Source organism: Heteronotia binoei, chromosome 16 (genome assembly GCF_032191835.1).
Source record: "Heteronotia binoei isolate CCM8104 ecotype False Entrance Well chromosome 16, APGP_CSIRO_Hbin_v1, whole genome shotgun sequence".
Classification (NCBI taxonomy): domain Eukaryota; kingdom Metazoa; phylum Chordata; class Lepidosauria; order Squamata; family Gekkonidae; genus Heteronotia; species Heteronotia binoei.
In genome coordinates, this window is record NC_083238.1 from 31,085,345 (window position 1) to 31,106,977 (window position 21,633).

The 21,633-nt window shown below is 42.6% G+C and overlaps 1 protein-coding gene across 1 annotated transcript in view; it reads right to left on the bottom strand.

Moving 5' to 3' along the window:
- Positions 1-20,712, bottom strand: part of TLK1 (tousled like kinase 1) — an 85,867-nt gene extending 65,155 nt beyond the window's left edge. The window contains exon 1 of the mRNA XM_060257466.1: positions 20,421-20,712. Within this exon, the coding sequence (XP_060113449.1) occupies positions 20,421-20,598 (178 nt within the window). The 5' untranslated portion in view covers positions 20,599-20,712. The remainder of the gene's footprint in view (positions 1-20,420) is intronic.
- Between the last annotated feature and the right edge of the window lie 921 nt (positions 20,713-21,633).

Sequence of the window (21,633 nt, forward strand, 5' to 3'; positions counted from 1 at the left end):
TTTTTCCGAAGTGCAGTGAAAAAGGTGAACCCACACAAGAGGCAGCAGTTACAATATCGCAATGCACAACGAACTATAAAGAGAGTACAAATAAGTTTTACCCCAGGTTGGATCCAAAAGGTATGCCAGCAACCCAAGCCATTTTTAAAAAAATAGGCAGAACCAGCGCTTTTTTTGAGCAGGAACACACAGGAACGCAGTTCTGGCTGGCTTGGCACCAGAGGGTGTGGCCTAATATGCAAATGAACCCCTGCTGGGCTTTTCCTACAAAAAAGCCCTGTGCAAAACAATAGTGACATCGGGGATGTGGCCTAATATATTAATGAGTTCCTGCTGGGCTCTGCCTACAAAATAAGTTCTGGGAAGAACAGTATCTGCCGCTTAAGCAGATCTGAAGAGCAACATTTTATCTGTTATAAAAGGATCAAATCTCCGCTTCTTTCAGTTACTGAGCTTTCCCACTACTTTTAAACAATACATTTTTAACCAATAAGGATATAGTCTATTGTCCTTAACATTTTACTCCGACATGTATGACTGAACATACACAAAAGAAGTGCAAATCATACTATATCCAAATATATTAAAAACATTTATTTATCCCAGATATAAGCATGTGTGTGTACACACACACATATTATCAACCTAATACATCTGAACCAAATGCAATCAATATAGTAAGGGTAAAGGTAGTTCCCTGTGCAAGCACCAGTCATTGTTGACTCTGGGGTGACGTTGCTTTCATGTTTTCATGGCAGACTATTTTACGGAGTGGTTTGCCATTGCCTTCCCCAGTCATCTACACTGTCCCCTCAGCAAGCTGGGTACTCATTTTACCGACCTCGGAAGGATGGAAGGCTGAGTCAACCTGGAGCTGGCTACCTGAACCAGCTTCCACTGGGATCGAACTCAGGTCGTGAGCAGAGGGCTCTGACTGCAGTACTGCAGCTTTACCACTCTGCGCCACGGGGCTCTTAATCAATATAATACCACTAGGCAAAATCTATAAGCAGTCTACGCCATTAAAGTATCCGTACAACATATCCAAAATGCTCGTGAAACTTCAATTAATTCAAAGATCTTTTGAGACTGCTTATCCATAATTCTATAAAATGGTTCTCAGCTTAGAGAATGCAGAATTTCTAAAAAGATGCAAAGGAGGCACATGGTATTGAAAAGAAGCATGACTAAAATAATTGCTAAGAATTTCTAATTTAGAACTTACACTGCCCAATTCAAAAGTAATGAGAAGGTTCAGTTAGGGTAGTTATATACTGCTTGAGGCTATTCAATCCAATTAACAAGTGACACAGACCAACCTACATGACTCAGCAGTACTGAAGGAAGACTCCTTATAACTGTATTATGGGGGTTATAAATTCATCATTCATTGGGGTTTATTCCTAGTAGCCTGGACTGCAACAAGACGGTAGGTCTCCACTGGTAAACAAGAGTACATGTATGTCCAACTGCATTTATTCATTCATCCTATTTTCAAAGAACTGAATTAAATAAAATACACAAATGTTGACATTACATCTTGTATTTGTACTGTTTATAGAACATGCAATCAAGTCAACAGTAACCTACATGCAAATTAACATGAAGAAAAAACATTTGATTTTAAAGAATAGGTAGGATGATCATAACATTTAGAAATCTTCCACTCTGAGAAATGTACTTGGAGAACTTCTGGAATCAAGTTTTTTTTTTTTTCAGATTTTTCTTAATAAAATATACAAGAATCACAGAACAGCCATCCTCTTCCTGCTAAACCTGTTATGGCAACATAATTGGCTTTTTTAGACAAATAACCTGTCCTTTAGTCTGCAAACCTGGGTCACAACATCCAAAGTCATCATCCATGTATCATTGTGAAACAAATGTCTATATTTTAGCACAAAAGCCTGGACTCATTTCTGGCTTTTAAAGCCAAGGCTCACTTTATAACATGTATTATGTTGTCACTGAGGAATTCCTACCCATCTCTTACCTAAAATACTCCTTGCCATCATTGTTAGTTCAGATTGGAACAAGATTTCAGCATCACAGTTTTACCATGGGACCCAAAACAGAAGTGTTGCTATAGCTGCACCAAGATTTAGCTCATGGGAAGACATCACATATGCCTAGCAAATATTAAGACACACTGTCTTCTGGCAAGATTGTTCTTCTATAACATCCCTTTTACCGACAATTTAAACTGCAGCAACACTATCATCAGCAAGAATTTTAGAGTATTAATGCATAACCATTAAAATATATTTATACTTACAGAAACTGCTTACTTAGGATCTGGCAGAAATAATAAGGTTAGGCATAAACCAGGGGTCAGCAACCTTTTAAAAATTAAACATCCAAACTACATCAAAATTCAGAGCAAGGAATAAAAATCCTTTTGGAGAACTAAAACTATACAATTTAATATTACTGGTAATTGACTAAAAATCCATAGTTCCCACAGTTCAAGAACATGTTGTTGGGAGAGACTTACATGTTGCACACAAGAGGTCTCAAAAGTACTAATTATGGTTTTAGTGCACATGCATAAATGTGTGCATGGTTCATACTTAGAAATGGTGGAAGTGGCAGTTGCCAGTAATCCATATCTGTCAAGTATCTCTAAAAAGTCCTTGAGTCCCATAAAAGCCTTTGCTTGCCACTCTATTTATATACTGGTTATTCCAGTATACCACATACCCCTCCAACAGACCTTAAATTAAAGATTACATATATAATATATATTTGGTTCTCTACTAAACCACATTTGGGTCTGAAGCCTTAGTTTGCAGACCCTGTATTAATCTGTTATTCCTCTACAGCAGTGGCTCCCAACCTTTTTGGCACCAGGGACCAGTTTTGTGGAAGACAATTTTTCCACAGACCAGTGAGGGGGCAGCACTGGCTTTTTTCCTGCCCCCCACCAGTGCCCCACCCCTGCCCCCAAGGGGGTCTTTAAATGGGGGGGAGACTGGAGCTGTTTCTTCCACCTCCCCGATAGGTGGCCAGGTGGCAGAAGCAGCCGATCTGCCTCCCCCTCCCATTTAAAGACCTCCACCAATCAGCTGATCAGAGGGGGACCTATAAATGAAGGGTAGTCTAAGGTCACAGCAGCGCTGCCTCTTCTGCCAGCACAGGACCCAGGTGGATGAAAGAGATGGTGTGGCCTCCCTCTGCAGCCCAGTTGTTAGTATGGCTGATGGCTGGGGCTGATGGGGAGTTGTAGGCAAAAAACATCTGGAGAGTTACCATTGGCCACCCCTGCCATAGAGTCCATCCTTCAAAGCAGACATTTTCTCCAGGGGAACTGATCTCTCCCAGCTGGAGATCAGTTGTACAAGCAGGAGATATCCAGGCCCCACATGGAGGCTGGCAATCCTAGTACTGAGTCCTAGAAAACACACCAGCACTTCAGGGGAGGGAATCTTGCAGTCTGCTTTGGGAGGGACTTTGTGAAATATGACAAATTTACAGGTCAAGTATAACACAGGTGGAAGAATCACTGTCAGAACCCTGCCTAACCTAACCAACAGGAAGTTGCTTAAACGCTATTAACCTATCCAAACTACTTAATTATTCAAATACTTATGTCCCACTTTTACTGTGACTCACGGCAGCTTACAAAGCATACTGAAAAGCATAACAGGGGTGTGCAAAAATAAACCTATTTTTTCCTGCTCCATTATAGCCTATGGGGACCTTTATAGTCAATGGGTCCCTTAGGCTATAATGGAAAATAAATCTGTGAGTTTCAGGGGCTGGGAGGGAACTGTTGTTTTGGTTTTTTAGGTAGAGGCACCAGTTTTGCAACATAGCTGCTGGCATCTCTCTTTAAAAAAAACTAAGTCTCAAAAAGACTGGACCAAGGAATTCAATTCTGTGGGCCCCAGAAGGAGGTACCCCCATCCTCCATTGTTTCCAATGGGAGGAAAAATGCTTGTGAGGTGGAAGCTAAAATGTCTGAGCGGCCAACTAAAACCGTATGCCAGCACAGGCTAACACAGCTTAGAGGAAATGCTGATCATATGCATGGTTACAAATAGTTGGATCTAGTCTCTTCTGTGAGAAGAGCACTTCTGCCTACACTAGAGGGGTGATTCCTGCCAAGTCCCCTAATCTCACTGCAGAGCCACACACCAAGAGCTCGAGACTTTCAAGAGACACAGAGGGCTGCAGTGGTTAAGAGGGAGCCAGGAATGTAAGCGAAGATTTGCATGAGCATATTTGGATACAACATGTATCAGAAGTTCATAGCCCAGATTCAAGAAGACAAATCCACACTGGCTTGCTGCCACGCCTGTTTGCTTGTGTCCTTCAGGTAAAGGCCATAATCCCACTTCAGCTCAATGTGATAAAAGTTCCACACAGTTTTGACATGAAATCATGGGTGCCAATTTCTAGCCTGTTGGCCTGGAAATGTTGACACTGCTACTTTAGTGACTTTGTCTGGTTCAGGATATTTGCACTTTTGTAGTATGTGTCAGACTGAGACTTGGCCATGCTGTGAAGCAGTCTGTCGTGTGCTATCTTCCAAAGTGCCCTTGCTTTCTGTTTAGATGTGTAGGGCCAAAGGAAAAAAACTGCAGGCTTTGCAGTGGAAATATTAGGAATTTTTAGAGTAGTAAAAAAAACTTTCTGTGGAAAATTCCCTTAAAAGTAGATAGGACAAGGTTTCACCTACTCAAAATATATAGCATTTTTTAAAATTTAAACATTTATCATTATATAATGACAAGTGAGGAATCCTCATGGACTTGCAGGAGGCATCTCACTTTCCCCTCCTGAATTACATTCTCTTTTCCTTTCCTGAAAGACTCCACAGTCTGTCCTCTTTTTCTGCTTCTTTCTCTCCATTCATCAGCCAACCTACCTTTATTTGCCCTCCTGTCTTCAGTTCTCTTCTTTTCCTCCCCCTGGTAGCCTCTCCCCAGGAAAACTATGGTCCAGTTGAATGGTGCCATTTACACTGGGGAAGGGGAACCTGCAAGAACTTGATGGGGCCACCCCACTTTTCCCTGCATCCCCTCCTCACACACTTGATCTTTTCCTCATCCTACCATCTCCCATATCTACACCTTCCCCTGCTTCCTTCTCTCCTTTGCACCCACCACCAAGCTACTTTTAATCAGCTTCCCATCTTATATATTTACTTCATTTATATTTTGCCTTTCTGCACAAGGGGGATCCAATACAGCTTACATCATTCTCCTCTCCTTCATTTTATCCTCACAGCACCCTAAAGTAACAGTGGCTGAGAATGTGTTACTAGCAAAAGGTCACCCAGCAAGTTTCCATCACAGAATAGGGATCTGACCCTGGATAGAATATCTCCAATTACAGCATTTATGTAATACACCAGAGATTAAGAAAGACTTGTTAAAACCTGGTACTCCCTTTGAAAAATTACTTAGTACTTTGTTGACTTCCTCAAAAGATTTTATTTTGAACATTTATAATATCCTAATTAGTTATGTTAGGTCTACTATATTATCTTTCCATAAAGATGCATGACTGTGAGAAATCATTGCTGGTGATGTTGTCCAATTGTTCTTAAGTTTTGGAAAGATACTGTGCAACAAATAACATATTAGTGGACATACAATTCCTTTTACAATACAATCAATATTGTTGAATGTTTAGTCTGACCTAGATAATCATGACATACAAAAAAAAATTTCACGTACATTATCACTGGTAGCCAAAAAGTAATTGCCTCCCATTGGAAGGCCTCCTAGCTGCCTGAAGTAAAGGAGTGGTGTATGTGTCTGTGGGATTATATAATTTTCAATAAAATAGCGGATGTTAATAGGTTAAATTAATATCCTATGTCTGAGTCAAATTTCTTGAATAAGTGGTACCAAGTTCTGGAAAAACGTTTAAATAATGTAGATTCTCCTTGTTCTTTCAGTAATCACCACTATTTCAAAAGTATTTTGTTAATGTAATAATTAAGATTTGTATAAGATAACCGGTAATTTTAATTCTGTAGTTTCAATTTTATCATTGTTGACGTTATGTTGATGTGTTGTTGTTTTTAATAAAAAAGTGAGAGAAGGGAATAGGGATTTGAGGTCCCGGTCCAAAACACTATAACTGCACTGGCTTTTGCGGGGTGACTGCTTTTAAATAGTAGCAAGCAGCCAGGCCTAGCTAAGTCATGCAGTTTGGAGGGTACAACATCATCTGGTTGCTGCTACCAGGTCTGGCCCCAATGAAGCCTCCATCAAAGGCCAAAACCATCCCTAAAAGGGCCCTCCCCCTCTACCTTCTACTATGAGAAACCAAGTCTGGAATGCTAGCCAGACTGTTGTAGTTTTCTAGCAACATCCACTGAGGGTTGTGTGTTTAAAAATACAGGTGCTCCTTTTATAATAATAATTAAAAAAAAATTGGGAGGGGGGTGGTGGTTAACCATCCAATGTTTTTTTTTCCTTTTACATTTCAGGTTTTTCTGCAAACCTGAAGTATTTTTTAGGTTTGTCAAAAGATCTGTCTTATCTGTTCACTGATGTAATCTCTTGATTTAAGTATCTTCAAATGGGAAGTTCACACTTTGCTATTAGAATATATGGTATTTCCTATGAATACTGTAGACAAGTGATCCACAACGTGGAACCTGCAGGATATCCATGGCATCTGGTGCCCACATGTAATTTCACCAAAGCATCCCTTCCCTAGACTAAAGATCTTTGCTTTCCCCACTGGAACAGGAAGCACTTCAGAGGAGTCCAGGAAGCATTAGCTTTGTGTCTGTAAGGAGAAGCTGTTAAAAAACAGGTGCCTCCAAAAAAGGAGAATGTTTGGCAGGCGACGTACTAGAATTTTGGGTTTGAATCCAGACAATTTTGTGGTGGTTAGAGATGTGAAGGCCTGGGGCATGAAGATGAAAATAGTGGGGGGATATTTTTACCTCTGTTCTCCCTCCTCAGGCCTTCGAAATTGGGGGGGGGGGGGGGGGATAATATTTTACTGGGAAAAAATTCCTATGAAATGCTTTCTCTTTTCAAATGAGTGAAATGATTTTAAAGACAAGCTGGGCATGCCGTAGAACAGCTCTTAAATCTCAGATACTTTTCTGTACCTAGAAGGATACCTAATCTTCACGAAGGGAGCATGCAAGGCTTTCGTAGCCTCTTAATAGTTGTGTGTATTATGTTGTCCTTTTGACCTGATGTGGTTGACCTTTTACCCTCTTGTGTCAAACCACTGTGACACAATTATTGGGTAAAAAGCAGCTTAGTGCTTGCAGGAGAGAGAAAAAGAAAGGAAGGAGGTAGGGCAGAAACTGCACCAAAGCCTCAGAAGAAAACTGTAAGTTTCACTGAAAACTTAGCTCTCTCTAACCAGATAGCAAAAGTTAAGGTACATGAGCTAAGACTGCACAGAGTGCCTCAGCTTTTCTCTCAAGTATTGGGTATATTTGCAATTTTGCTTGTACTATGACCATAAATATATAAAATACTGCAATTTTATATGCTAACTTATAAATGATACATTTTATGTTAACAGTAAATTTGACAGGGCAGTAAGTATTGAATATATTTCCATTTCCCCTGAATTTTTTTTTGAGGGGGGGGGTTCTGACTATAACCTCCAGAAATTTTACATCTTTAACTGTGGCATCAACTACTTGTTCTTAAAACTCCAAAAGTGCCCACAAGTTCAACAAAGTCAAGAACCCCTGTTGGCAGACACATTCTGCATATATTTTATTAATTTAAACATGAATGCTTTAGCAACAATTAAGATGTTATAATGTATTTGGCAATGCATTATTTCATTCTTTAAATGGATTCCAGAGAAGTAGCACTTAAATATATCAGCCTATGCTGATATCTGCTGAGTTGCTAAGAATAAGGAGCCGCCATCTACTATACGACTATGGAACCATCTAAACTGGCAGAACCAGCGCCAAACAAGTTCATTGCTGCCAGATTTATTCTATGTAATGAATCATGTATTTAATTATTTTAACTTAATTAACTGGTTTTTATGTTTAATTTCTTTAATTGTTAAATTTTAAAGTTTTATCTTTGTTAAATATGTGAAATGTTGTTAGCCGCCCTGAGCCGCCTAGGCGGGGAGGGCGGGATATAAATGTAAATATAAATATAAATAAATAAATAAATAAATATTGCAACAAGAACAAAAGCTCAGTTCAGACAACACCACCAAACCACCATCTGAATGAAGCACAGCCAAGCCCACAGCCATGAAGGGGAGGCATTTGGGAGCAATGCTCCCCACAGGTGAGCACCACCCCATAGAAATTTTTTTTAAACAAAATTAAGTGCAAAATGCATGTGAAGTTTCAAAAATGACCAAGGGCACCGTCAGAGAAGCTTCAGTCTTTTTTTTCCAGACAGGAAATAAATGCAAAATACAAAAGAAAGAAAGTTGGAGATTCTCCACCACACATACTCATGTAGACAAGGAAGCCAGTAGAGTCACGGGGGCTATGGTGCAGGAGCTGTTATGTCAGCAGCTTTCAACTCTCATATGTCTCTGTCTTTCTCTCTTTCCCCTGGCTTTCCTACCCTGCAGGATTTCCCAAAGCCCTGCCACCCAAAATTTTCTGGCTACACCCCTGAGAACAATTTAGAACACTGGCCATGATCTGAGCTTTCAAACACACCACAGGTAAGCAAACTATGGTTTTCAGCAGCTTGCCTGCATTTGTTTTTGATGCACTCAGTCACAAATTTATTCCCATCTACACAATAGAGCAGCAATTATCAATTCAGACATCAAGCCAAACTACTGCAAGAGAATACAGCTTCTGAACAGCCAATCACATTCCATAATCTGTTAACTCAAACAGCACCAAACCATAGATTAAACAAGCTCAAATTTAAGTGACTGCTATTAATCCTGTACATACTTATTTGGAAGTCCAAAAGAACAAGATGGAACTTACAACTTTGTCCTCTGGTTGTTTACCTGAGTGTAACAAGTGTCAGGAACTTTCAGGATCCAAACGAAAGAGACAGCTGTGTAAACAATTACAACCAACACAACCCCAAAAGGGTACACAGCTGTGAATGCTGCAAATAACTTATGCACTCAAACACTTATACAAAATACTTAGTATATTCATAAATACATGAACTCACACATGCTGATGTTTGAAAACACTTGGCACATTACATGTATGAATCTCATTTCATCTCACGCAAACCCTTAAAGATGCATGAACAATGCATTCTGGAGATAATTATCACTGGATCCATAGAGTTAACAGTGACTAATTCAAAGTCCAAGAAGGATCCAGAATCCCGTATGGTGGAGGTCTGGCGCTACATGTTTTTTCCCATGGATCTATTTTACTTAGAAAAAAAAAAAGGTAAAGGTAAAGGTAGTCCCCAAGCACTAGTTGTCTCCAACTCTGGGGTGACATTGCATCACAATATTTTCACGGCAGACTTTTTACAGGGTGGTTTGCCATTGCCTTCCCCAGTCATCTACAATTTCCCCCCAGCAAGCTGGGAACTCATTTTTCTAACCATGGAAGGCTGAGTCAACCTTGAGCCGGCTACCTGAACCCAGCTTCCGCAGGGATCGAACTCAGGTTGTGAGCAGAGAGCTTTGACTGCAGTACTGCAGCTTTACCACTCTCTGCCACATGGCTGCTTATTTTACTTAGAAAGCAGCCTTTAATTCAGAGTTTGGCAATCACATTCAGTTTTAACAGGCTGCAAGAGTAGACTTTTAAAGCATTCAGATGCAGTCAACTGGTAGAATCTTATCCACCCCGTTTTATTGATTCGGATACAGCATCTGAAAAAGTGGAATAAAATGAAAAACAGATTTCCTAACCACTATTTCTTCTAGTTCATGCAACTTCCACTGCCACATCTGCCTGAAATCTCTTAGTGGAGGAAGAGAGATCAATTAAGTGAAACAGCGTGGAATATTCTACCTTTCAAGCATACTTTCTCCCAGAAGTTCACAAATTTTCAGTCAAACTCCTATGCAGAGTCACACCAGTCTAAGCTCACTGACATTAATGGACTTAGACTGGAGTATCTCCGCATGGAATTATAACGATTGACTTGACCTGTCAATTATCAGCAGTAGCCATTGATCCTTCAAGTACTACAACATGTGCCAAAAACTTGAAGTGAAACACTATTAGTCCTTGTGCAGCGATTTAGTAGAAGATGCAAGCAACACAAGAAGATACAAGTCTCCTGCAGCAATCCCATGGGGAAGAAGAGAAACAGTCCTTTCTCTATGGGGAAAGGATGTATGGTCTTCTTCTTACTGGGCTTCTGTGAAGACTGCAGCAGCAAGGTGCTAGAAGTGTTTGTGCGCAAAAGTCTAATATGGAAGGAAAATCACTTCTTTCCTCTCTAAGAAATAGGGGTTTAACCCACAAACAGGATTTTTGTTGGGAATTCAGATTACTCTTTGGGAGGAATATTTGTTGTTTGACAGCAGAAAAATGAATTTATGGGATCCTCTTGGTATTACTGTAGGATTTGGAGAAAACAGTGCATCAGTCACCAATGGAGTATTGTAACCCCCTCTAAAATAACCTTGCAAAGTCACTTTGTATTAAGACAGAAGCAAAAAGCTCAGCTGAAATGTCAACCTTTCATTAGAAGTACGTTTAAGAGGCCAGTAATTCATAACATAAATATGACATTTAATGGCCATTTATAAAAATAAGACCTAAATAACCTAATTGAACCCTTGATATAAAATTATAGCAGTATTCTTATGGAGTAGAAAGATACAGTGAACAATTTTGGCTTACACTTATAAGTCAAATTTGCTGTTACAACACATGGTATCTGAACTATTGGGGTATTTTTTTTAATGTGCATGCGTTTCTCTCTGTGTGTGCACATGCACCTGGAAGTCATGGCAACCTCTGGTGACTGACCCCTACTGGAGGCATGGAGGATATTAAGAAAGGTGGCTGAATAAAGCCTGCCCCCAACTCTGGTATTCCAAGGAGGTCTCCCATCCAAATACTTGCCAGAGTCAACCATGTTTAGCATCTGAGATTGGGCTTGCTTGGGATGAACTATTGGGCTGAACCAATCTGAACTATTGCTGATAGAACATTTCAGAGAGAAAGCTCTTAGGTTATGTGGTATCACAATTTCAAACTCAGTAAAAAGAAACTTGTTAAAGATGAATCAAAGTTGTACCGTTGTATTTGTTCAGATTTCAAACCATTCTATACCATATTGGAAGACGTACCAAAATGTCTACAACTGACCATCAGTAAGGCTAAATCAAAATACATACATTCTACTAAAGCTGCATGGGGAAAGTTAATTTATCTAATGAAAGGATGACTCCTTTTAGCCATATCCTAAGCAGTTTTCCCAACAGACATCAAGAAACAAGAGATGTATTTATAGTCAGTCCACAGCTATAGGGTTGTGTCTTATTCGAATCACAGTATCAGGGAAATGGCTTTAAATTGTTCAAGCACATTTCAACATGAGATTTAATGCATACACAAAATTACAATGCATTCTCTCTGATCACTTCAGTGTAGTATCTATAACATGACAGTGCTACGTTCAAATTCATCACTTTGCAAGGCACAAAAAATTCATTTAGATTCTCTAAGAAATAACCATGGCCATACACTTCCAAGACAAGCGATACTAACATGGTTCAATTTTTCAACGTACAATAATTTCATTAGTAAACATGAATATTTTTTCCTATAATGTAACCTACATAGATGTTGCAAAGTGCTAATGGGTCCACTTTTAAAATAATCTTTAAAACAGAAACAAAATACAGAAGGTTGACAGGTTTCTTGTAGGCCATCGTCAAGGGTAAAGTACTACTTTGCCTTACAGATACCATGGACTGCCAGAAAAGTGCCATGGGGAAAAGGAATAAACCTGTAATACCAGCCAACATCAGTGCACTGATCAATCAGGCAACACTGGTGGAATTTCAGCCAGAAACAGGCAGAGCTATTTAAGTATTTATTTTTGCCACATCTCTATCTCAGACTACATCAAAATGGAAGATTTTGAATCCAGCCTTCTACCCACAATCTGGTCTGACATTATCCACCACACCCTGCTTCTTTACACAAAACCTATCTATATCCATTGAATACTTTCTCTTTCACAAGTTTCAAACATCAATTTACATACATATAGCAAAATGGTAATTAACGCTTTTGCAACCATGTAATAGTCACTCAGCATTCTAGAGTGCATCTTATAACTACTTTTCTGTGAAGAGACTGTAGATCTTGCTTACATGGGCCAATCATATACTGTAACAAGTTTATAGCATATCTGGAACTGTACATGTTTATTGAAAAGTTAAGATGATCTATCTTTGGACACTAGGTTATCATTAAATCAAGGCACAGGTTTAAGCTAAGGCGCAATACATGCACCTGCCTTCCCAATACTTGAGGCAGAAGACTTTTCAGCACCAAGATAAACTGTGTTGGAGTCATTTATATGAATTACAGGAGTTTGTTTGAATTAGGAAGCTTTTATAACCCTGACATAAAGTGTAAAGGCTGAATTTTTCTCTCTACTATAGGAAAACCCAGGGCTTTCAGATAAAAACTGATGGACTCCCTCTGCAAACTTGTAGGCCACTGTCAAAGGTAAAGCACTACTTTGCTTTACAGATACCATGGATTGCCAAAAAGGATGAATAAGTAGGTTGTGGAAGATCAAATTACGCCTGAACTCTCCCTAGAAGCTAAAATTAGTAAACTGAGGCTATCGTATTTTGGTCACATTATGAGAAGACAAGAGTCACTGAAAAAGATAAATAAAACTAGGAAAAGTTGAAGGCACCAGGAAAAGAGGAAGACCCAACACAAGATGGATTAACTCAAAGAAGTCACAGTCCTCAGTTTGCAAGACCTGATTAAGGCTGTTAAAATAGGACACTTTGGACATCCTTATTTTATATTGTCTACTTAAGTTGGATGCAACTTATCGGCACGTAATACGAACACAGTTCACTTAGTAATATATATATATGGAATTAGGTTTTAGACCCAACCCAACTAAAATACTCTTCCAGGATAACTCATTTTCTTATTTCTCCAACTCCAAAGGTACCACAATTCAGTCAAGATATTAAAGTCCTTGGTTTTTAATTACATATTTTTATCTATATCCTCTGATGCCCATTTAATCATAGAAGCCTTTAGGCACAGCTATACAATATCATTACACAGCAGTACTGCATACATCTCAGCACCTGTTAACTTGAATTTTATTCTATTTAACCTATTTAAAGTGGATTTGAAAGATATATTTTTCACAATCAGCACCTCTGCATTTAAAAATGTTATAATTATACATTATCAGTAACAAGTATTTTATTCTTATTCCAAAGAGGAAATAGGGCCAGATAAGTAATGGCCTGAATTCTTCTACCACATCCCTTCTAACAACAAGCACTTTATACCAAATGGATAGAAGGGCAAGAAGCAATGCATGCTGGCTTAATCTGTCCAGAAATGCAGAGTCCTACAGTTTTTGCATTATATAAACTTCTTCCCCAAAGAAAAACTGGGGAAAGTTGAGGGGGAAAATCTGTGAAAATATTTTAGACTAATTACTGAAATTCTAAAGTAAGATTTTTATTGTTTTAGCTGCCCTTTATTACTACATAATTTCTAATAACAATAACAGTTATGCACCAATTTAGAAGGCTAGACCATTTGTGTGTGTGTAGCTACAAAGATGCATATAACTCATTTGTTTGCTTTCCATTTCTCCATCCGCTGTAGCATGCAAAAGAAACTGGGATATGTTGGGAAATACACATACCACATCAACAAACATATGAAGTAGACTCACAACAGTTTCACAATTTGTGCAGAACTTTAGTTTGTGTATGGAAGCAAAATTATCAAACCCTGATCAGAAGCTATTGATCTTTCAGAAACCAATTTCAATTAGAGAAAAGAAACCTGAGAATGTAGTGTTGTCAAGGATACATTATTTATTGTTTAAATGACATGATATGGGCTTTAGCTAATTTTGTCCACAGTTACTATGATACTTACTATGCGTGTTGATAATACTATACTGAACAGTTTGATGTTATTGTTAAATTTAACTTCACATCCAGATTAAATGATAGTTCTTAATTCAGGTATTTGTTAAACTGGGGTAGGAATTAACCCATCCCCTACCCCTTCAGAGCTGAAAGTAGTTTGAAAGATTGGCCAGGCATGTGAAATGCTCATTCCTACCACAACTGCCTGGGTAAACAGGTATGGCAGGTTTTTTGTATTGTTTCTTCTGTTTATGAATAACACTGATGTTAGAGAGAGAACAGTGTTTCTAACTCCAGATAAGTTTTAAAAACTGCCTTTTATTAATGGTTTCTACTTCTGGCTCTGTTTTTATTTCTCTGACAGTAAATTAAGCTATGCATGAGAACTTTAGCATTGAGTAGCTGGTTGCTCCTTATCTAACAATAAGTATATTTGCAATTATTGGTTGAATATAAACCAAGGCACAGACACTTCTTCATTTCATAAATGTATCAATTAGATGCCAAGATATACACAGTGCATTTGATATTACTTGAAGTAATAAAAGTTTAGATACTAGAAACATATTTCCATTTTTTAAAAAAATCCACACGAACAAAATCATTTTTTCCTGCTTCATCAATATTTTCAGAAAGTCTGCATCTCTTGTCTTGGCAAGGTAACTGCTGTGGTCTCCAAACCCTACCAACCATCTCCAAAATCTTGATTGCAATAACTGGAAAGTTCAAGGTATCAGGTTTGAGAGCTGGTATCAGTTCTCAGGCAAGTGTTTAATATATTTTGTAATGTAGCAGAAAGTTCATTTACTTGTTTATTAAAATATTTACACCCTGCTTTCAACACTGTCAAAGAAAATAGTATGCGAAGAAGAAATCTTAAAAGTTTTTTTTTAATTAAAGTGCTATCATTAACTTTAGCAGCTACATATCTCAGTGTTGGACTATGCAGACACTATACATGGTATGTAGTAATTTCACTGACATTAACACTACAGTCCTCAGCAGTTACACTCTTACAGGCTTGCTGACTTTAATGGAATTAGGAATGTGTAACACTGCTTAGGACTGCGTTGGTAATTTGACAGCTTTCTCTGCAATAGTTATCTGAATATGAACACAATGAATAAATGCCAACTATTGAATAAAAACAAAACAAAGTTAATATGTAGCATAACAGTAAGGAGGTAGATTTCACCTAAAAATATCATCAAGTAACAATCTTTTCACAGAGCACTAAATGAATTTTATCAATCCAAAAACAAATAGTAAAACAAGTCTCTGACACTGCCTGCTTGGATATCTGACATGGAAACAAAGGACATATTTCAAATCAAGCAGATGAACTGAAGATTGCAAACTATGTCAGAAAAATATATCTATCACCCATGAAGGGGCATATGGCTGTTATTCTATCAGGTAGCTTCCAGCATGACAAGAATGACAAAAAACAGCACTTAAATGTTTATAATCAAAGTTGGAATTACTGGCTGCATTGCAAAAAAAGAAATGCATCAAGTTTGTTTAGTTTAGCCCCCAAAAGCTTATTCTAGCACCTGAAATGTTGTTGTTCTGTCTTCAGCACATAGTTGTTGACTCCATTTTGAGTTGTGATTCTGCATATTCTCACACTGGGGGTGCAATCCGGGGGGGGGAGTGCTTTGGGAGTGGACTTACCACTACGTTTGTACAAGTGGCACGTGTGCCAGTGGAAGTGCAGCGGCGCCACAGAGGAGGGGAGCTACATGAGCACTGTCCTGCCGAGTGCAGCGTCGCCTGAGTGGAGGCGTAAGTCTGGCGGAGCAGGCTGCAGCAGCGGAAGAGGGAGGAGAAGTCAGCCAGGCTTAGGTGGCTTCCTAAGGACTTTGAGCTATGACATGCCCTCCCCGAGAGGCATACAGTTACACCCACGAAAACGACAGCATATCCCATAGGCACTCATTGAAACCAAAAACAAAGGTTGTCCCCCGCTGCCGCAGGAGCTCGCAAACCCTTTAGGGAGCAGTGTAATTGCTTCACCAATCCCCTCGCGCCCCGGGCTGGCGAGCCCCCTCCCCAGCAGCCAATCGCTGTGCCCTCCCCTCCTAGAAATACTTCCGCTCAGCCTCGCGCAACTCAGTTGTTAGGGACAGGTGCGCACGGCGAGCGGCTCTGCCAGTGAGCTCCCCGCCATGCGGACAGAGCAAGGGACAGGCAGGCATGTTGGTGACGGGCTTTTCACTGCGCGGTTGCTTTGACAGTATCTTTGACTTGCGAGGGGGAGAGCGAGGTCTCTCCCCTGGGACTAACTGTTCTTGTTTCCGGGTCTCCACAGGTTCCCAGCTCCCAGAAGCTCAGCATGCGAGGACTGTCGCCCATAAGTACAACTGCGCACCCTCCACTGCCCTCCCCTCACTCAAGACCGGGTGGTGTGTGAGCTTCCCCAGCACTTGAACCAAGCAGCGGGCTCCAGCAGGGGGCATTTGCTGGCCCCGCTACCCTGTGCTACTGCCTGCTCCCTTCCCTTGATCTGTCCTCTGTTGCGTTCCCACCCCTGGCAGGGTATGGGGGGGGGAGGTTTCTGGCAGCTGCCCCGATGCAGGGAGGTGGTTCGGAGACTGTCCCTTTAAGAGAGCGCCCAGCTGAAATGCAGGCCGCTTCTCCAGCTGCCTCCCCTGCAGGTGCTCTTGATCTCTGTTTCTGTTTTGCAGGTGCGAATCCAAGACAGAGGCTTTCGTGTGTGGCGCTCCACCCCCCCTCCACTCTCTCAGCTATTCCTGCCCGCCTCTCTGAATGGAGCCCTGCCCCCAGCCGAGACTGCCCAATGTGCACTCAGTTCTGGAAAAATAAAGTCTGAGCTGTGCCCTCTGTTGTCTCTCCTGCTTGGCATCTGCTGCACGTTCCCTGGGCGCCTCCCCCCAAAAAACTCTGTCAGTGGCCTCTCCGAGGGAATGCCAGGCAGGGTGTGAACACCTGGTTCTTGGAGGTGGGTGGGGAGAGTGCTATGAGCCACCACACTGCCCCCACATGGCTGGCAGGGGAGGGGGGTTGCCGCCCCTCAGCCTGGCCGGACTGACAGCTTGCCCGACCCCACAGGGCTGTTGTGCACAGGGCACAAAGGGGAGGGGGCTGATGAAGTGGATGCATGCCCAGCGGCTTGCACTCTGAGTTCTGCGGCCCTTGGGGGAGGTGTCCCATGCACAGAACAGGAGGCGTCAGGGCAGCACAGGGGTCTCTGGGTGGGTGGGGGGTGTCTGTTGGACTTTGTGCTCTGCTCACTCCCAGATACATATTCCAGCTGCTGTCTATGGCAGCAGATGCCTGCACTTCGTGCGTCCTGTGTGTCTGCGCATGCCTCTGCTCATCTGCCTGCCATTGGCATAATCTCTGACAGCAGGCGGGTGTGAGGGGATTGACAGCCTCTCAGGCAGAGGCTTTCCACTCCCTCTCCCGGTCACATGCCATGGGCTGGCCAATCCTGCGATCCCGCGCAACCCTGTCCCTCCCCCACCCCCGCCTTGGCGTGGCCAGGGGCGGCATCATCATAGTGATGGCTTCTCTCTCACTCGCCCGCCCGTGCTCCCCCTCCCCGCCTGGCATATCGTATTTCCTTTGGGAGCTGACTGCGACCGCCTACACTAGTTCTACACTCAGGTGCAGCTACATGGCGGTTCTCAGGATTGGGCAATGAACAGTGTGTGTCTGTTCCTTTTAACTCTGAAGGCTTCAAATTCAGCTTCAATTACAAAGTAGTCTTCAATTATACCGAGAGGCTTTTAATTTTCAAGAAATTATTCCTCCTTTGGGCAATACATGGAGCCCTCCCCTTATCATGGAGTTGTATCTTCCAAACACCTAGACTGCACACAAGTGCACTCCAAGAAAATGACAAATGTCTAGACTGAGCAGATAGCTCTTTCAGATGACAACACTGATTTAGTAAACCAATATTTAGCATGCATATAAGGCCCCAAGTGTTTGCCCACTGCTATCATATTCTTTGCCACAACTACTTTTTTCCAGCTGTTTAAGAAGTCAAAGCAGAGAGTTGAGAATGCTCACTGCCCATTCCAGAATACAGGTGTTTACCGAACACTGACTGACAATTATGTTCTGAACAACTAATAAATGGAAGTATCTCACCTTAAATCAGAGAATCAAAAGTAAATATATACGGAGACACACACAAGAGCATGGAAAATTGCACAAGATGAATTAAACATTTCATGTGACATGTAAATTCCTTCCATATTACTAGGAGAATATTTCTAGCTCTCCAAACACAATTAAATCTCAGCATGTTTTCTTCTAGAAGAGTATCAACACCATTGCATTCCACGATGGTCTTGCAAGGAGAGTTTCTAAAAGCACAGACTGATATCTCAGCACAGAGGATAAATATTAAATGGAACAAGTTATCATTTAAAAGTAAGACTTAGCTGCTACATAAACTCTGCACATTAGAAAATGCAAGTAGATTCCAGCATTTTTCCTATTTACACAACTGAAACATTAAAAGAATATTAAAAGGAAAATGACATTCTGAAACCATCTTCCTAAAGACATGGATATGTTAAACATTATGTGGCACAATACACAATGCTGATGTTAAACTATATTGCACTCGAACTTAATAAACTTAGTCCAAACTGATAAACAACTGTTGTATCTTTTCCTTAGAGTTTCAGTTTCCAATGAAACAGGCAGAGACAAAATGCAACCACTTAACATATGCCATAAATCCAACCATTTCAGGTAATTTTTTTCCTAAAGCGCTTTTATGCCAATCTCTGAGCTTCCTATTGTCAGCTTCCTATCTAGGAACGTGTGCAAAAGTGACAAGGAGTGATGCAAGTCTGACAACTACTGGAATGAAGAAAGAGGGCACACCACTTCCATTATGCACTGCCAGGGTTTAAAACCCTTGGACAAAATGGCAAACCTGCTTGTAGAGAAGCTATACCCACACTTCAGATTCTTAGAATAGAGACATCTAATTTCTAAATATATTTAAAATGCCATTTGTAAGTTTTAAAGTTTCTGTGCAAGTCACAAGGCAAACAAAAGGCGAGCCAGTCAATGTGCTGAAATAAGCACCACCATCAAAGAGCCATCACGTTCCAAAAATCATGAATATGCAACGTTCATTCCAACAGAATACCATATGTTGATGTATGAAAGTTCCCCTCTATCCTTCACGAACCATAATTTTAAGTTTTAAAAAAAAACACAAACCCTGATCAGTTCATACACTGTATAATTGCTACATCTTGTGGCAACATAGTTTAACGCAAGGAACAAGGGGGGAAATGAACAATATAAAGGACTTGTTTGCACATAACCTTCATACAGATATTCCCCGCAAACACCCACAACACCCTGCTCTCTCACTGTCGTTCTAAGACAGGAGGGGTGGGGGAAGGGGAGGGAAGAGAAAAAAAAATATCATCCAAGATGTGATGGAGGAAAAGGAGAAAGTTGCAGTCATTCCATGATGGCTTTTAACGTGCCTCCATCACTTTTGTCTTCAACCAATGGCTGAAAAAAAAAGTGTCTTTCTTGTAGCAATAAGTGCCTCGATCTTTGTCTCTTTCCCACCATCCTACACCTCCATGATGCCAAAACGACTCAACCCTTTTTTTCTCTTTTAAGCAACAGCCACGTTCATCATTATTCTCACCACCACCCCCAAAAAAGAAAAGCAACCCACTTTCCCCCCACTTTACAACGTATATATAAAAAGACTTAATATGTGAACAGGGGGCGGGAGGGGGGGGGGAGGCAGAATGCAAAAAAAAAAAAAAATCCAATTAATACCCTTTCCAAAAAAAAAAGAACTCCGTTTTAAAAAAAGATATCGACTGAAGCCAGCTTTTTTTTTAAAAAAAAATGGTTTAAAAACGAGATATGGAGGTGGAAAGGCATTCATCACTATCCCCCTTTCCCATGTCATTGGAAGTGAAAGAGTAGAATTAAGACGACATATCGCTTTTGGGGAAGGGGATTTCCAATAAATAGGGGGCAGTGGTGGAGGAAGCTTTTATCTTTTTGAGATGCCCGTGCATTTGGGGGGGGGGGTGTCGTCTAGACCTGCATCAGTCGGATGCACTAGCGGAGGGAAGACATGTTTCGTCTCCTTTCCCTTTTGCCCTCGGCCCCGCAAGCCTGGGACTGGCCTGAGGCGGCGGGCGGCTGCAGCTGCTGCGAGTGCGGCGGCTCTGCCACTCTTGACACCGCCGTGCCCCTCCTTCCTTCCTTCCTTCCCTCCCTCCCCAAAGGCCCATTCCCCCTCCACCACCACCTCAGCCAGCCAGTCATCTTCTCCCCTCACCTCCCCAAGGAAGGGAGAAAGGAGAAGCGCCTCTGCCCCGCTCTCCCCTTCCTTCCTTCCTTCCTTCCGTGGCCGCTCTCCTCCCGCCATTTACCTTCCTTCAGCGGCTTCCCAGGCGGCGCGTTGTTGTGGAGCAGGGAGGCCGCCGCTGAGGCCGCCACGGCCACCGCCGCCGCCGCCGCCAAGCAGCCCTGCAGGCTCGGTGGGGACGTGGAGAGCCGGGACCAAGATGGCGGCCCCTCCAAACTTCCACTGCTACTTTGGACACTCATCAAGCTACTTTCCTGGAGCCCGGCGGCAGCCGCCGGGGGCAGCAGCACTTGGGGGAGAGGAAGAGGCGGCGCGGCGGCGGCGGAGGGACAACCAGCAACGCCGCCGCCGCCGTGACCATGGCCGGGGGTGGGGCGGAGGGGAGGGGAGGCGGGGGGGGAGCGGCGACCCCCACACCCACCCACCCGCGCGCGGGGAAGAGGAGGCAGCTGCCGCCGTGGAGGGAGCGGGAGGCGTGTGCGCTGCGTGGATGGGGGTGGGAAGGCGGCGCCCTCTCGCCCCTCAGGCCTGGAGCAACCTGCCCACACCTCTGCACTGCGTCGCCTCAGAGCGGCCGCCCAGGCTGGAGACGGAGGGGAAGCCTCACTCGCAGCCTAACCTTCCCCCCCGCCCCTGTGAGGGAAGAGGGCGGCGGGGAGGAGGAGGAAAAGGAGGAGCCGCGCGTACACACACACGGAGGCGGGGAGGGGAGGAGAGGAGAGGGAGAGAGGCGCTCTCGCGGCAGGGCTGGCAAATGATGACAGAGCGTCGCCGACGACGCTGCTGCTGCTTGTGCGGCGCATCTCGGAGTTAGCGCCGGCACCCACAGCCCGCCTGGGAGAAGGAGGCGCACGCAGCCGGCATGGGCAGCACCTGCTCCTCCTCCCGCCGCCGCTTCGCAGCAGGCCGTAGCAACGCGCCCGCTTTGGTCTCTCTTCGCCGAGCCAGACGATACATGCTCGGAAAGACGGGAAGGGTGGTTGTTTTTGTCCCCACCTCCCTCCCGATTCGGATCGAGGGGATTAGAATCCTTTCCCGCCTCCTGGCTGCCCCGCTGGCGAGGAAATATCGGGAGGCGTCTCTCGACGGCTGCAGCTGCGTTCCCCTCGGCGGGTCAAAAGGCTGCACAGGGAGGAAGAGAAGGGCCGTGAGAACAGCACGGGGCGGCTGAAGGTTAAAACTCTCTCGTTTCTCACCACTACCACCCCCCCCCCCGGCCGGTCGGGTCTGAATCGTCTCCCCACAAGCCGTGGCTACTTTAAAAACAGGAGAGAGAA